Consider the following 16832-nt stretch of genomic DNA (forward strand, 5'->3'; position numbering starts at 1 on the left):
TGGGTGGCACGGTTAGTTCACATGTATACAATTAACCCAGAGCCAGCAAGTGCATTGAAGAAAAGCAGAGAAAATATCCACCATTTCCTAAAGTGCAATGAATGGAATCTGCGAAAGTGTTCCTTTGAGACAGAGCTAAAATTGGCTTATTCGCCTCATTCTGCGTTTCACCTTTTTTCCTCCAAACATTACAGCTGAGATTGCAATTTGTCTAGCTGTTTGCTTTGAATAGTCCTTAACCGTATCATCATCTCAACTGCGCTGGTGGAAAAAAAAAACAAAACACTGCAGCACGGCGACAGGCAAATGGCAGTCTGGCGTCTCGGCTGCAGACTGGCTGCCATTAAGGCTGAGAGCAAGCGTTTATTGTACAATTAGGGCCAGTCAGATCTACCTGTAATCATCTCCATACAGGTGTGAGCTCCTCTCTGGACAAGGGAAGTGACTCATCACTTGTCAAACATCAACACTTTGATGTCAACATTGTTCATGGTGGTGCCTCGGGGAGCTCTCCAGCACTACTGTTTGCCTGTTTAAAACTCTGATTTATTACATCTCCACACTTGAAAACACACACGCACACGCACACACACACACACACACTCACGCTACATGAAAAAAAACAAAAAGCCTCTTCCTACTCATGCTAGCTGTTCCACATGTCATGAATCATTTGATTTACGAGCTTTCTTCCTCCTCCCTCCGAATGGTAGTCATACTTTGGTGCCAGGATTTCGTGTCAGGAACATTTTAACAAAGAATCACAGTAGAAAAGCACAACTACAGTCCGCAACACAAGGGTTACAGTCGTCCCTCTCAATATGGCGGTTCGATTATCACTCTGCGGCTTTTCAGAAATGAATTAATGAATAAATGATGGCTGTTTTATGGTAGACTATGGTCTATTATTAGTCCAAACATATTGAAATACAAGTGATATGTTGTATTCTGGTCACTAGGTGTGGCAGCAATGACACAAAAATATGAGACATCACCTTACATTACCTTAAAACTGCATGAAGTCATGAAAAAAAGTTGTCCTCCCATCCCGTGTGGAAGTGGTACGTTTTTTGCCTTCTTAAAGGAAAACTGCACTGTTTTTGGAATTTTGCCCATCATCCACAATCCTTATGTGAGACAAAAACACATGGCTTTTGTCGCTTCTGTGCGTTCTAAAGATATAAAAACAGCTAAAAAGAGGCGGCCAATTAATGCACGTAATGGGACACACCTATTCCACCTAGAAAGCCCGCTATTAAAAAACCTCCAACAAGGTTTTATGGTTTTATATCCATGCTGTGAGCATGCAGTAACAGGTACACTCATGAAAATGTAACGCTTACAATATTTTGCTGCATTTTGGTCATTTTAAGCATGAGCAAACTTCCTTCCTGGGTGCATTGATTTCACATAGCAACATAGAAAGGAATGCTACACCTAGCGTTAACTTGTCCAAGCTCAAAAACAAAAACACAGCAGCAGTAGCGGCAGCTCCAATATGTAGCGTTACCTTTCGGTAATAGCCTGGGGCGTTGTGATCGAGTGCGTGGTGAAGCTTGTTGCTAGTCGGCTAGTAGCTCGCCGGTGTGGCGAGGTGTCACTATGCCAGTAAAGTAGTTATTGGGCATAGCCATGTTAACAATAATAACATTATAATAAAAATAATAATAATAAGCTGTAGCTTGGTTAATATGCAGGTCACATTATGAAAATGGAGCGTTGTTGACAGTTATTGGAAGCAGAATAGTTGCGCCTCAATATGTGCATTTTTAGCTTGCTCTTTTTAGCTGTTTTTATATCTTTCGAACACACAGAAAAGAGAAACACCTGTGTTCGTGTCTCACATAAGGATTGTGGACGATGGCAAAATTCCCAAAAAGTGCACTTTTCCTTTTAGTTTAGAAGAAATAAATTTGATGCTAACTGGTTGGCTCGCTAGCTTGCTTGCTTGTCGGCTCCCTAGCTTGCTAGCTAGCGGCCGTCTTGACGTCTTGATAAGTGTTGCGCAATGTTGTATAAACAATGAATAATAGGAATGCAAAAGTGACTATGGGGTGTTATTTCATGTCTACAGGGCCCTAAAAATTTTAAAAACTGTATTTTGAAAGTCCTAAACAGGTTTTCTATGCTCTAACTATAAAAGTATTGCATTTATTAACATTGGATTCTATATCGTGGAAATTAATTTATTGCTGGAGCCAATTAACTGCTATTAGCAAGCGACGACTGTTATTACGGTTACAGCTAGCAACAGCTGTTTTTCTACACTACACAGCGGATCCCTACATGTTTGCGATTCAGCAAATTTCGGTTCACAAAAGGTTGACTCTTATTTTTTTCTCCGAAAATAACAAATTTTCCCCGCAGAAAATATCTCATTCACCCCAAGTCGGTAATAACTTATTTAATTCAATAGGTGATAGGAGGTAAAATGTACAACATACATGTATTCATGCTTCACAAATAAAGTTTTTTCCTGTCGACGGTCAGTCCTTGAATGCACCACAGTTGTGTGCCTGTCGCGCTAACCTATTGACCAGGCTAAAGGCTGCACCGTGACTCTGATCTTGTCTGTTCAAGCATTATCTTCCATTGTTATTGATTTGTGGGGAGCAGCGATACATTTTATACTTTAAATGTGCTTAATAAGTGTGTGAGGCATTTCGTTAGGGATGAAACCTGGGTTGTGTTGTGAATGAACAACGGCAATTGAAGAGAGATGGGGACGGCTCTGGAGCTGAATCCAGTGTAGTAATTACAACAGTCACTTTTAACGCAAAATGTTGATCCAAAATCGGAGGAGAACTTCATTGTCAAGCTAGCAGGAGGGTTTTACAAAAATAGACATTTTTATGGGCATATTATTACTCTTAAATGTTCATTATTTGCTGGTGCACCCGGAGCATACCCCTCACGACAAGCAGGGATTTCCACAGTCACTGGTGGTGGTAAACTACATCTGATCACCGAATATTGCTTAACATTTACAATAATTCCTTGTTTATGGTGGTGAATTGGTTCCAGACCCAACCGTGATATGTAAAGATCGGCAAAGTAGGATTCCTTATTTATAAATGGAATATTTTGGTAGCTAGAGCATCGAAAACTTGTTTACAACCTTCTAAATATGCTTTTTAACATTATTAGAGCCCTCTAGACATGACAACACCCCTACAGCCACCTTTACACTACTATTATACAATGTAGTAAACATAATAAGAGAAAATAAGACATGTAAGACACAAATAAGACTCACGCTTATGTGTTCCGGTAGGGCAGACAGGAAGTGGCGTCAGGGGTTCAGAGTTGAGTTTTAGCTTAACAGTAGCCTATTGTGAGATCATTGAAACCTGCAATAAAAGCCTGTTGTTCTGGCCATCAAGTCTGGTGCTTGTGTGTCTCACCCAACATTTCGGTAACATGAATGCCTTATAGTTTTATTTTACTTCATTTAGCCATTTTTATGCATGAAAATGATTCATTTAGGCAAAAAAATACATAAAATTTGCTTAAATATGCATATTTTTAGACTAATAATAATAATATCCAATCAGAAAACAGCATGATTTATTCATTCATATATTTTTGAAAAAATGTGATTGAGTGGAGCCGAGAAGTTCCAATCACAAAGTGAAGTGTGGCTGGGATGGAGGAAGCAGGGTTGGAACCGGACGACCTCCTGCGCCACCGCTACCCATCAAAGCTACTAAGAGAGTACGCTTCAGACATTTGTGGGCTTTGCCATCCCCGTCGTTGGACAAGTCGACACAAGACAAAAATGAAATCATCTCTGGAAGCGCAGTGACGCGTCCTGATATCATTGCGTTAGTCGCACGCCACCCAAGTCTTTAACGTCTGCAAATGTGAAGACGAGCTGGAGGCTGCTCTCATTTGCACAGTCATGAGGGCCATCAGCATGACATACCACCGTAATTAAAGCGGCACCTCTGCACACAGCTTTCTTTACTGGTTTTACTTAGCTTTGATCGGGCATTGATTGCTTTCCTTTGTGTTGTTTTGGATCAAAACTCTAAAACTCTAGAACAGGGGTGTCCAAACTTTTTCCAGTGAGGGCCATATCCTGAAAAATGAAAGGATGCAAGGGCCACTTTGATATTTTGCAAACCAACACATAGAGACATGCTAAGAAGCTATATGTAGCTCAAGAAAAACTGCATTTCACCATTTTGTAATATAGGTGAAATGCTACGAAAAATGATGGTTTTTTTCCATAATAATACAAGATTATTCTTGTAAAATTGTGACTTTTGTTCTTCATTCGATTAGGACTTTTTTTTCTTAATATTTTGACTTTATTCCCGAAAAATTACAGCTGTTTTTTTCCATTTTTTCTGTTGTTTTTTTTTATTATTTTCCAACTATTTCATTTCAGCTTTCCTCTTGTAAATTTTCCTCTCGTAATTATAACTTTATTCCCATAATATTTTTTATCTTTAAAAAAAACGTGTATTTTTTTCTTTATTTCAACATTGTTACTAAAATGAGATTTTTCCTCATATTAACAGTTTATTCTCATAAAATTGCAACTTTTTCTCATTACAAAACAATTTTTTCTCTTAACATTTGAAAAAATTTGCGCTGTTTTTTTGTATAATTTTTCAAACATTTCAACTTTCTTCTTATATATTTTCTTCTCCTAATATTTTCAATGTATTCCCATTTTATACATTTTCCCCAAAGTTTCCAAAAATGATATCTTTATTAATTGTTTTTTTACTTTTAAAAAAACTTTTTTGTTTAATATTTCAACTTCAGGCTACTAAATTGACATTTTTCCTCATACTATTATTTTATTCTTGTGAAATTGTGGCTTTTTTTCCTTGCTCGATTGCAACTCTTCTCTTAATATTTAGATTTTAGATTTTCCCATTTTTGCTCCTGCTGTTGTTTTTTTTGTTTTTAAATTTCCTTGTTAAATTACATTTTTAGAATGTGCTGCGGGCCGATAAAATCACAGCTGCGGGATGCAAATGGCCAAAGGGCCGCACTTTGGACACCCCTGCTCTAGAGCCTCTACCGTCTCCTCCACCATGTCAAATAAATCAATCCATTCAAATCAAGTCAAATGTTGTGTGAGGATGAATGATGTCATCTTGTAAAGCAGGGGTGCCCACTACGTCGATGGTGAGCTGCCGGTCAATCACGAAGGTAGTTTGGGTCGATCGCATAAACGTCACTTTGTAGATGTCATATGACAACATTCCGCTGGCACTAAGCTCCTCTCCTGATTCGCTCTTGCGCCCCTGCAGCAATGGTGACCAGACGTCTCAAACTACACACAGAGATGCAACTTTCATCTTCCGATTATGGATAAAGTAATTTATTCATAATCCATAATCCAACTAACTATGTAGAAACCGTTTGCGGGCTTTGCTTGGCGTCTTGAACTCCACTGTAGAAATGCATGTTTTTTTACTCTTCCCTTTCTCAAACTATTATTTCACGATGAATTGGAAAATGTGCCCATTGCTGAAAGCTTTTTAATATGTTGCCTTCACTTCGGCCGCATTGTCTTTTGCGTAATCATTTTCATTTCTTGTATATCGGGAGTGTTTGATAGCAAATGCTAACCGGACGTAACACATGCGTCTCATGAACGTCACGCAGCTATTTTGACATATGACTTACTCGTGTACACAACGATTGAGGAATTATGTGTAATTATCTTTATTTCCATACTGAATTGAATTGTGAATTATTTGGGAATGATGTAAACTACTTTGATGACCTGTCAACTTTGAAACTGCAAATGTGAAATCGTCATCATTGGTATTTCGCAAAGTAGTTCAAAAGTTTACCGTTTAGATTTTATATATATGTTATTCTGTATGTTTTATTGTAAAAGATCATGTCGACTTATAACTTGCATGCTGAAAAAGCGCGTGCACCCCAGTATACATGGACAACGTACATAAATACTCATATTTATATAAGACAGTAAATATATGTGTTTTCTATATTTATATTAAAGAAGTAGATCTAGGAGACTTGGTCATTATAAAAGTAGCTCGCAGGCTGACAAAGTGTCATATTGGCACTTAAGGCAGACTTTTCCCACTGAGGGCCACATACACACACTCTGGTATTTTGTAAAGCAAGTTATATAAAGTATATCTGTGATATAGTTGAGCTCTGCTTTTCTCATTTTTGCTGCTGTTTTTCTTTTCTTTTTTTTTTTACTTTCAACTTTCTTTTTGAAATAATATTTGTAAATGGTCTTCTCATAATATTATAAGGGGATGTATCAGGAACGGACAGGAGGAGGAGTACAGAAAACTACGCAAACCACCTGCACCTCAACACCACCAAGACCAGGGAAATGGTGGTGGACTTTAGGAGAAACAGGACACACCCAGAACCTGTGCTCATTAAAGGTGACCGTGTTGAGGTGGGTCACACCTACAAATACCTGGCAGTGGATCTGATGATGACCTGGACTGGACTGCCAACATAGATGCTCTGTGCAGGAAAGGGCAGGGCTGTCTGTACTTCCTCTGAAGGCTGGAGTCCTTCAACATACGCAAGAAGCTGTGACCAGTCTTCTACCAGACCGTGGTAGCTAGTGCCCTCCGATATGCAGCTGGGAGAGCAGCCTCAAGAAGAAGGACGTAACTCGCCTGGACAAACTGGTAAGAAAAGCAGACTGTCATTGGCACTGACCTGGACAGCCTGACATCTGTGGCGGACCAAAGGACACTGAGGAGACTCCTTTCCATCGTGGACAATAACCAGCATCATCCAATACACAGCATCATCTCCTGACAGCAGAGGAATTTCAGTGGCAGATTACTATCACTGCCCTGCTCCACCGATAGACTGAGCAGATCATTCTCCCCCCCACACCATGCAGCTTTTCAATACAACAGAGGGGGAGTGATCTATCTATCTATCTATCTATCTATCTATCTATCTATCTATCTATCTATCTATCTATCTATCTATCTATCTATCTATCTATCTATCTATCTATCTATCTATCTATCTATCTATCTATCTATCTATCTATCTATTTTGACTTTATTCCCATAATATTATAACTTTTTCCCAAAGTTTTTTGTTTATTTTGTTACTTTGTTTTTTCTGTCTTATAATATTACAACTTTTTTTTATTATGTTTTTTTCTTAAATGTTTCAACTCTATGCTACTAAAATGATAGTATTTTTCTCATAATATTAGAATTAAAGTAAAATGTAAGTAAAACTGCGCCTTGATATGTTGGAATACTACTTTTTTCTCTTTATATTTTGACTTTATTCTTGTAAAATTACTTGTCTTATAAAATATAGTTTTTTCCATTTCTATTTTACTATATTGTATTTTTTAAAATATTTCTTGTATTTCAGATTTCTTCTTGTAAGTTTTGCTCTCATAATTATGACTTAATTCCCATAATATTTTGACTTTATTCTCGTAACATTATACCTTTTTCCCTATCCTAATTTTGTTTCTCATCTCATTACGACTTTTAAAAAATTATGTTTTTTTTATTTAATATTTCAAGTCCATACTACAAAAATGGCATAATTTAAAAAAAGTTTCTGCTAGTAAAATTGTGACCTTTTCTCTCGTTAGAATACGACTTTTGTTATTTTAATATTTGGACTTTATTCTCTGAAAATGACAGCTGTTTTTTCATATCTACTGTTGTTTGTCCAACTATTTCAACTTGCTTCTTGTAAATTTTTTTCTTGTAATTCAATCCCATTATATTTAGACTTTATTCTCGTAACATTAGAAGTTTTTTCTGCCACTTAATTTTCCAAAAATGACAGCTTCATTTGTTGTTTTGTTTGGTTCTCATAACATTAGAACTTTTAAAAGGACGTCTTTTTTCTTTAATATTTCAACTTTCTGCTGCTAAAATGACGTTATTTTACCACTAGATTATTCCCGCAAAATTACAACTTTTTCTTGGTTGATTACAACTATTTTCTCTTAATATTTTGACTTTATTCTTATAAAATTACTGCTGATTTTTCCATTTTTGCTTTTTTTGTGGCTTTTCTGAAATTATATTTTTAGAATGTGCCAAGGGCCACAAATGGCCCCCGGGGCCGCACTTTGGCCACACTCGCTGGCATCCATTATCCATGAACATACCTACACCAAAGCCAGAAATCCCTACTTTGGATCCAGATTATAATTAAAAGATAATCATTTCCAGTCATGGTCATACCAAAGATGCACGCCACATTTTGCTGGAATCTTTTTTGCTCATAACCAACTAACATAAATACAAAAACGGAGGAAAGACCACCAAGACAGAACCATTATAAATTGGATAAGCACCAGAATTCTGATTCCAGAGCTTGCTCAAAAGTTAATCAGTTCATGCCCGAGCCTCTTGCTGCTACACACCAAATTTCACTGAAATCTGTCCGCAATATTTGGAGTTCTACTAACAAAAGCACGTGCATGGAGGTAGTAATGCATCCGTTTCAATGTAGTAGCTCTACGTGTGTGTGTGTGTGCGTGTGTTTGTGTGTGTGTTATTGTTGCTGATGCACAAATACAACAATAAAAACCCGAAGCGGCCTGCAGAACTTCATTAAGCACTTCGTCTCGCATATGGTTCCCATTTCCCAACAGCTTTTTCTCAATTCCATACAATATCAAAGAGCCTTCAATATCAAAACAGCAACTTTAAGTATGTTCAAAGCGAAGCAAGCCATTAATAACATCTGGAGACGCTCAGTAAATCACAAGGGGAGGAAAAAAACTCTCGGAGGAACTATTATATTGAAGATGGCTTCGCTGCACATATTTGGGTTTGTTGTCACATGTTGCTCAGAATTGGAACATCAGTGGCGTGCTTTACAGGCTTTACTCCTTAGCGAGGAAATCCCCGCACATAACAAAGACAGTTTGGCCTGTGTGCTAATATAATGAATAGAAAAAAATGTCATTTAAATACAACTTCTGTATACACTGAAACTGACTGAATGACTTCAGCAAGTCATCCTACTGAGGTTAATTTAGCATAAAACTGCTCACGCTAAGGAAGTTACAGCTTCCAAGTTTGTTTGCAACATAATTCTGCACTACGGATACGATATATCACAAACAACAACATAACGCTAAAAGTAGTGGGACAGGAGGACACAAATGTTAGCAACACTAGCATAGCTATGTGAGCTAAAGTGCTAACATTACATATTAGCAACATGCTAGGTTGGGCCATTCACTGAAGATAAACAAACTGATAAAACTAACAGCTCCCATGTCTGCAGCTGACTGACACATAATTAGCTGATCTTTATTTTAACATGTGTAGCGAAGCCTTTTTTTTCCTTTTTTTTTTTACAAAACTGCTAAAAGTACTTACCACTTGTTCTTTTTCCCGGATAGGTCTCAATGGGGGGTGAGAGCCCTCTTTATATTTAGTAGCAATCCGTGTAACCATGCCGATGTCAGTGACGAACAAATTTGAAAACGGACCCTTAAGTGGGAAGCCACATTTCGGTCCATACCGTGCACTGAACTCCAACAAATGTTATACCATCGGAAAGGTCTCGATCGTAGGTATCATGCTGCTTATACTATCTAACATTTTGTGTCACCTGCAAGGCTACATCGCAGGGCCAGAGATAATCAACAGGCACATTTCCGCTGAGATTTTTCTAGTTATCATTGTTATTTGACCTATGTACTTACAATTTGTTCCTTTTCTTGGATAGGTCTCAATGGGGGGTGACGAGCCCTCTTTATATTTGGTAGCATTCCATGTAACCACGGCAATGTCAGTGACGTACAAATCTGAAACGGCCCCTTAAGTAGGAACCCACGCTTCAGTCTATACCGTGCAAAGAACTCCAACACATATTATATCAGGATGAGCCCTATTTATGGTTGGTAACATTCCATGTGCCCATGGCGATGTAACTGATGACCAAATTTGGAAACGGACACTTTATTTGGAACCTGCTCTTCCGACCACACCGTGCATACATGCTAGCAACTTGAAAGGATACGATGCCGGGCCAGCGGTAAGCAACAGGCAGGCCCATTCAACATTTTTTGTAGTTATCATTACTATTTTACCAAAGTACTTACCATTTGTTGTAGGTCTTGATAGGAGGAACAGCGCTATTTATATGTAGTAACATTCCGTGGAACCGTGGCGATGTAATTGTGTGACATGCTAGCAACCTGCGAGGATGCAACGCCGGGCCAGAGATCAGCAACAGGCAGGCCCATTCAAAAAACATTTTTCTGTCATTTTTATTATTATTATTCTACTTACCATTTGTTCTTTTTTCCGAATATAGTCTCGCTCTGAGAGGTTCATGGGGTAAGTACTTTGTACAAGTACTTTGATCTAAGAAAACACAAGGCAAGTCATAAGAATCCAAAGTTTGCAGGCAGGTAATGTAAAGCATAAATACTAGCTGGACTAATCACCAGCTAATCACATGGACAGCTCACCTCTTTATCGTCTCTTTCATTATGGGAGCGTACGTGTTTTTTTTCAGCTTTTGATTTTGCACATTGCTTCCTGTTTGGGGTTAAAAGAGAATGAGGTAGAAGCCATTAAGGAGATGAAAAAGAATATAAAGCCAGCAGGGTCTGGGGTAATTATTTCCTAAGTGTAAAGCATCCCAATGCCAAACAATGAACAATGACGGCGCTCACATTGAAGGAGTGGGGAGTCTTTGATAACACCGAGGAGACCCCCTTCCTAAATCCTGACAAAATGACAAAATTCCCTCTGGGTTGTCTCGCCCTACAGTCACAGTTTTCAACATCAACATTCCCCGGGAGACTGTTTAAGCAAAAGAAACCAGGGGGAGACCAAATTGGAAAGAGCAGGGAACTAATTGGAAGTTGGTTGGTTAGGTGTAAATTACGGATCCTTCCTCAGGCACTTTGCTGAACCTCGCCAAGCTGAATACTTGTGAAACTAATTATTCATTTATTCATGCAACCGCTCTTCTTGGAGGAAATGTTGAGCAGCGACGTGTGCCAAACAAATTGTTGCAGTACTCCAGACCACAGTCAAGACCGCACGGTGACCTAGTGGTTAGCATGTTGGCCTCGCAGGCAGGAGATCCGGGTTCAAATCGGAGACTGTAAATTGTCCATAGGTGGGAATGGTTGTTTGTCTATGTGTGCCCTGTGATTGGATGGTGACCAGTCTCGGGTGTACCCCGCCTCTCTCCCGAAGTCAGCTGGGGTAGGCTCCGTGAATGTTCCAACAAGTCATTTAAAAAGTCATGACCAATCGTATAACTAGCGCTTTCACTGCCAATTGAAGCTATTGCTCTCAGACCCTTATTTTGTTAGATGTCGTCTGACAGGATGTAACACGCAGTCTTTTTATTGTGAAGGCCGGGAGTTTATTGTTTTGACTTTGGGCCTTTGACGGCTGTGTGCTGTGACGGTGAGACGAAGCCGCGTGCTAATCAAAAGTGCCTCCCGAGTTTCATGAATGCCATCCTTTTGTCGTTAAACCTGCTACCCCAGATTCAAAAACAAGCCACTCCTGTAGCAAAAGCTGCTGCTCCAGCAAAGTCAGCACCAGCAAAAAGCAGCTCGGAGTCAGGTTTATCATCTGAGGATGAAGAACCTACCGTACAAAAGCAAAGATGACCCCAGCGGCACCTGCTACCCCTTCCTGGCCGCATCTACAGCTCATCTACCAATTCTACCTACGCTTCTTTCGGACTTTCAAACTAACATAGCCAAAAAACACAGAGACCAGACGTTGTAATGCAGCTCTTAGTAATGCAATGTTTGACAGTGAAGAGGAGCTAGACTTTAAAAAAAAAACAGTCTGCATCGCATCTACGGCAAGTTCCTGGGCCTGCGAGCGTAGAGGAAACAAATAAATAACATTTTATAGATTCATTTGACCATACATCCTGTTTTCCCAGGACATGTCCTGTTTTCACGTCCTCTCCTGGCCGTCCTGGGGGGTTTTTTTGTTATCAAATTGATGAAAATGTCATGGTTTTCATTTTTTTGTATTGGGCCGTTAAATTAGGGCATTCTGCTGTATGTGACGTCACCCCTGGGAGGCTGCCGTGTGGGTGGCTTTTGGAATCGGTGTTGCCAAAACGGCGAAGAAAAAGGCGACCATATGCATGAGATTAATTCGAGTTGAAGTCTCGTAAATTTGGGGACGTCGTGCACAGTGGCGGTTCAAATTCCCAAGTCCTCGCCACTTTTCCGGAGCATATCGGTCATGTTCCAAAACATTTGACCTCATTTGACCTCAGGTTCCTGTGTCGTTCTGCTTTTGGAATCATTCTCGCGTTCTTCCTTTGGAATTCATGTCAGGTTATACAGTATTTTGTAATACTGAAAAAAAATTCAGCGGAAACTTTGAATGGGCCTGCCTGTTGCTTACCTCTGGCCCGGCGTTGTAGTCTTGCATGCTGTATGCACGGAATAGCCTGAAGGGTGGGTTCCTAATAAAGTGGCCGTTTTCAACTTTGTTGAATTACGTCACCGTGGTTACACAGAATGTTACCAAATATAAATAGGACTCTTCTCCCCATCGAGGCCTATCCAATGACATAAGATGTTTTGGGGTTTCCTAATCAAGTGGCTGTTTTCAACTTTGTTTGGCAATGTTACACACTATGAATAGTACAATACCTACAATCAAGACCTTTCCAGTGATTTAACATGCGTGTGGGTTGTTTGCACGGTTTGTCCCGCATTGGTTGCGGCACAATAAGATATACGAATAAATTAGCAGCGCAAATCTTGAATGGGCCTGTTGCTTACCTCTGGGTCAGCACTGTATTCGTGGCTAGCATGCTATATGCACGGAAGAGCCTGAAGGGTGGGTTCCTAATAAAGTGTCGGTTTTCAACTTTGTTCAATTACGTCACCATTGTTACACAGAATGTTACCAAATATTAAATCGGACTCTTCTCCCCATGAAGACCTATCCAATGATCCAATGTCTGGAATTAGTTGTGGGAGAAAAAGATATAATAATAAATAGGAAGTGTGAGGAATAATAGGATGGGCTGCAGGCCCATAATTGCAATTTTCTTTCCACATAGGTTTTTGGTAATCAAGATATGGTCACCCATGTCGTGATGAGCTGGCACAACGTCAGTGGCCATCTTATTAAGACCCTCGCTTACACGTATTTCCACTCCAAAGGCCAAAACTTGGAAATAATTCCACACCGCGGACATACTGAGCTCGGCGTGGAGGACGCCATCACTCACGCGCCGATATCATTATCGGCAGAAAAAGCGATAATGATATCGGTTCTTGGCGGGATGTGGAAGCGGAGAGGGTGGGGAAATGGGAGGGAGGTAGATATAAAAGTTGTAATAAAGAAATGGAGCCTAGTATTGTTGATCCAGCCCTACGGACATTAGCAGAACACGTTCCTATTGTTCCTGTCAACTTGACCTGCCTCTTCATACAAAAACTCCCCCACCCCCTGAAACACTCCCCCTGCCTCCTTTTTTCCCTCCCCAAACCCTTAGCGCACTCCACAATCACACTGCCTTTTGAAAGAACTGAAGAAAAACCTTGCCAGAGCCTCAATTACACAATGGCAGAAAGACGCTCCAAACGCTGACCCCCCCTCCTTCGCCCTCCCAGGCAGCTGCATTGACTGTGGGCACATCTCTCTCCGCAGGAATTCTAAAGGCCTTTTAGTCGGGCGGCCAGAGTGCAGCCAGCGGGAGAGGGCGCAGGAAGAGGCGCACACACTCGGCCCGCCCGGCCCAAGTCTTCACAGAGAGATTAATCATCTGTGAAATGGAAACAGCAAACGGCCGCTGACACGGCCTGAACCCGCTCCAGGTTTCCCCTCATCAGCTTGCGGCCGCCGTGCAGGCAGGTGCTAATAAAAGGCGCACGCGTCCCGCAGGGGTCAAACACTTACGCCTGCCACCAGCAAGCGCCGCTGGTGGGCTCTGAATTCCATTATTGTTGTTGTTGTTTGCAAGACGACTCATGTGGACAAAAAGCAATGAAAAATTGATCCGGGAAACACAACGGCAGCATTGTCATCAAATCTTGTTAACAACGTGTAAATATGGACCGCCTTTGGGTTGCGTGCCCACAGACTCACTAACGTTATTTACTTATTTTTTACAAATGTGTGAGCAATGCGCTCAGTGTTTTTTGTTTTTTTTTTATAACAAATTGCCCCCCTATTCACTAAATGAGCTCTCTATAGTTTGATTATTTCTGGTATTGACTCAACATAACATTTTAGCAGCAGGATGCACATAAAAAAATAGAGTGCATGATAGTATTATAGTATTATTATATTATTGTTATATTATTGTGGCCGCACGGTGGTCTAGTGGTTACCACGTTGGCCAATACAGGAACAGCCTGGAGATCGGGAAGACCTGGGTTCGATTCTCCCCTGGGCATTCCTGTGTGGAGTTTGCATGTTCTCCCCGTGTGCGCGTGGGTTTTCTCCTCCCACATTCCCAAAAACATGCAGGTGAGGTTAATTGACAACTCTAAATTGTCCAATTGTCCATAGGTCCATAGGACCTACTGTATATAGGAAATCATGCAAATCCAGTTCATCCATTCCAGACACCCAAAAATATAAACAAAAAATCAATTTTATAGAGAATAATTATAGTTTTGCATGCAGAAAACAATGCAAGTCATTAGAAATGATAACTGAAATGGATAAATTAACATTTCTTGTTGGCGAAGACGGCGAGGAGCGGCAAAGGAGGAGGGGAGAAGGACTCCATCATCATACTTTGCAATGCATTTTCTGGAATCCGGTAGTGTTTCTCACCTTCTTCAACAAATTGCTGGCACTCGCAGCTTTCTTTGGCCCCGTGGCAGGTTATTTTGCAAGAAATACTCTGTATGTACATCATGTTGCATGCCATGCAGTGTATAACTAGATGAAACCATTTCAGCAGCAATTGTGTTTGAAAGCTGAAGAATGAACGCTGAAATATGTTAGAAATGTGTTTAAATCCATTCAGCAACCAGCAACCATCTGGCTGGGAGACCAGCCAGTTACCGTTACCAGTAACGTTAATTATTCAGTGAATTTCCACCAATAGGGTGCGACATTGAAATTGTCCGTTCATTTTCAGTGGAGACAAATGTCACAGAGTTACGGAATTTTTGAGGCGGAAGTAGAGGAAAAAATAGATGAAACATGGTGTAGAATTCTGAATGCTTCTCAGCATTCACACAATAATATAATATCCATCCATCCATTTTCTATGCCGCTTCATCCTCATTAGGGTCGCGGGGGCATGCTGGAGCCTATCCCAGCTGACTTCGGGCGACAGGCGGGGTACACCCTGGACTGGTCGACAGCCAATGGCAGGGCACATATAGACAAACAACCATTCACACTCACATTCATACCTATGGACAATTTAGAGTCGCCAATTAACCTCACCTGCATGTTTTTGGGAATGTGGGAGGAAGCCGGAGTGCCCGGAGAAAACCCACGCACACACGGGGAGAACATGCAAACTCGGCCTGTAAAACCATAATTAAAACAAAAATGTATTTTTTTGTTCATATTTTTGGGTGTCTGAAACGCATGGATGGGGAAATTATTAATTAAATAATCCATATTCATTGTACAGTAATTATTTTGCATTGTTTTTTTGCATGTAAAAGTATAATTATTCTCTATAAAATGTATATTGTTGTATATAAGAGCAAATAAATGTAATGTTTATTTCTGGAACAAATTTGCAATGGCAAAAATTCACTTACTTTGTTTTTCGTGTGATCTTTTGTATTTCAAGTAATGTCAATCCAATGTTGTTTGAAAGGGTGCTCAGTGTTGCGAGGAAATGCGAGGAATTCTTTGTATAAACTGTTGCTTTTTTTGTGTTGTGCATTTGAAGAAGCCGAGGCGTGGACGTGCATTTATCAGCGTGGATGGCGACATAAACATGCAAATATGTGACTGGCGGCAGCTGAGCGAGGCCCACACAGCCGGCCGGGAGACAATCACACGGCATCTTAAAAGCCTGGCGCAGCCTTTGATAGGCGCCATTCTTTCTTTGCCGTCTAAAGAGGTCTTCCATAGATTTGACTTGCCTCGCACAACCTTTGACGAGTAATGTAGATCATTTTTATTCATTGCCAAAAATTGTCAGCAATTATGTGTGCAAAGCGGCCACCTGCCTGGGCTGAATGGCTCCTGTTAGTGGGGCTACAGGGGTGTGGGGAGGTGCAGGGGGGGCTGTGAAGCAGGTGAAATAGCCCCTCTCGTTAGTGTAATGAGTGGTCCGAGCCTCAGAGTGGCGGGGGCTTGAAATAGGCCACACGGCTCTGAGTGAAATGCCACATCCCCCTTTTTAAAGGCATCATGGGACATTTACAGTCCAATCACAGCTCAAGTTGCTCGTTCACAGTTAGAATATTAACAGTGCCGATGCATTTTCACGCATTTTTGGTCCCACGTTGCACCGTTTTCTGCCCCCCTCCCACTCATAAATACCCTCAATTTTGTCCTGCAGTTCCTTGCTGCATACAAGCCAGTTTCACAAACGCAGTGACACCTGTCAAGCCCTTAAGACAGTTTCTATTACCAAGAAAAATAACACAAAAACTTGAAAATCCAACCCTCATGTAACGATGTCTGCATATTGACCGACAGACACCGAGCATGTAAAGCAGGGGGCTCCAAAGTCAGTGGGGGGGCCAATTTCAGATTTTTTTTTGTTGGAAAAAAAATAATGAAATTTAAAAAAAATTAAAAGACGTGTGCATGCATCAGAAGGAGTGTTAGGGCCACACAGAAAATGACAAATGATGGAGGGTAAAGTAGATAAATATAGAAGATCAATAAATAGAAGATATCACACACTGGTTTTGATGTTTT

General features: G+C 40.4%; 1 protein-coding gene across 7 annotated transcripts in view; it reads right to left on the reverse strand.

Moving 5' to 3' along the window:
* LOC129188143 (obg-like ATPase 1) overlaps positions 1-16832 on the reverse strand; it is a 104312-nt gene that overhangs the window by 46687 nt on the left and 40793 nt on the right. For 5 of the 7 annotated variants that reach the window (XR_008572530.1, XR_008572534.1, XR_008572532.1 and 2 more), the window contains 4 exons: positions 10448-10517; positions 10266-10340; positions 10076-10171; positions 6431-6779 (listed from right to left, as the gene is read on the reverse strand). Coding sequence is in view for 1 of the 7 variants with exons in the window: in XM_054788259.1 (XP_054644234.1) it covers positions 10076-10128 (53 nt within the window). In the remaining 6 variants the exon portion in view is untranslated. The remainder of the gene's footprint in view (positions 1-6430; positions 6780-10075; positions 10172-10265; positions 10341-10447; positions 10518-16832) is intronic. The other 2 variants (XR_008572531.1, XM_054788259.1) reach the window with 2 other exon arrangements.

This window comes from Dunckerocampus dactyliophorus, chromosome 9 (assembly GCF_027744805.1).
Source record: "Dunckerocampus dactyliophorus isolate RoL2022-P2 chromosome 9, RoL_Ddac_1.1, whole genome shotgun sequence".
NCBI lineage: Eukaryota > Metazoa > Chordata > Actinopteri > Syngnathiformes > Syngnathidae > Dunckerocampus > Dunckerocampus dactyliophorus.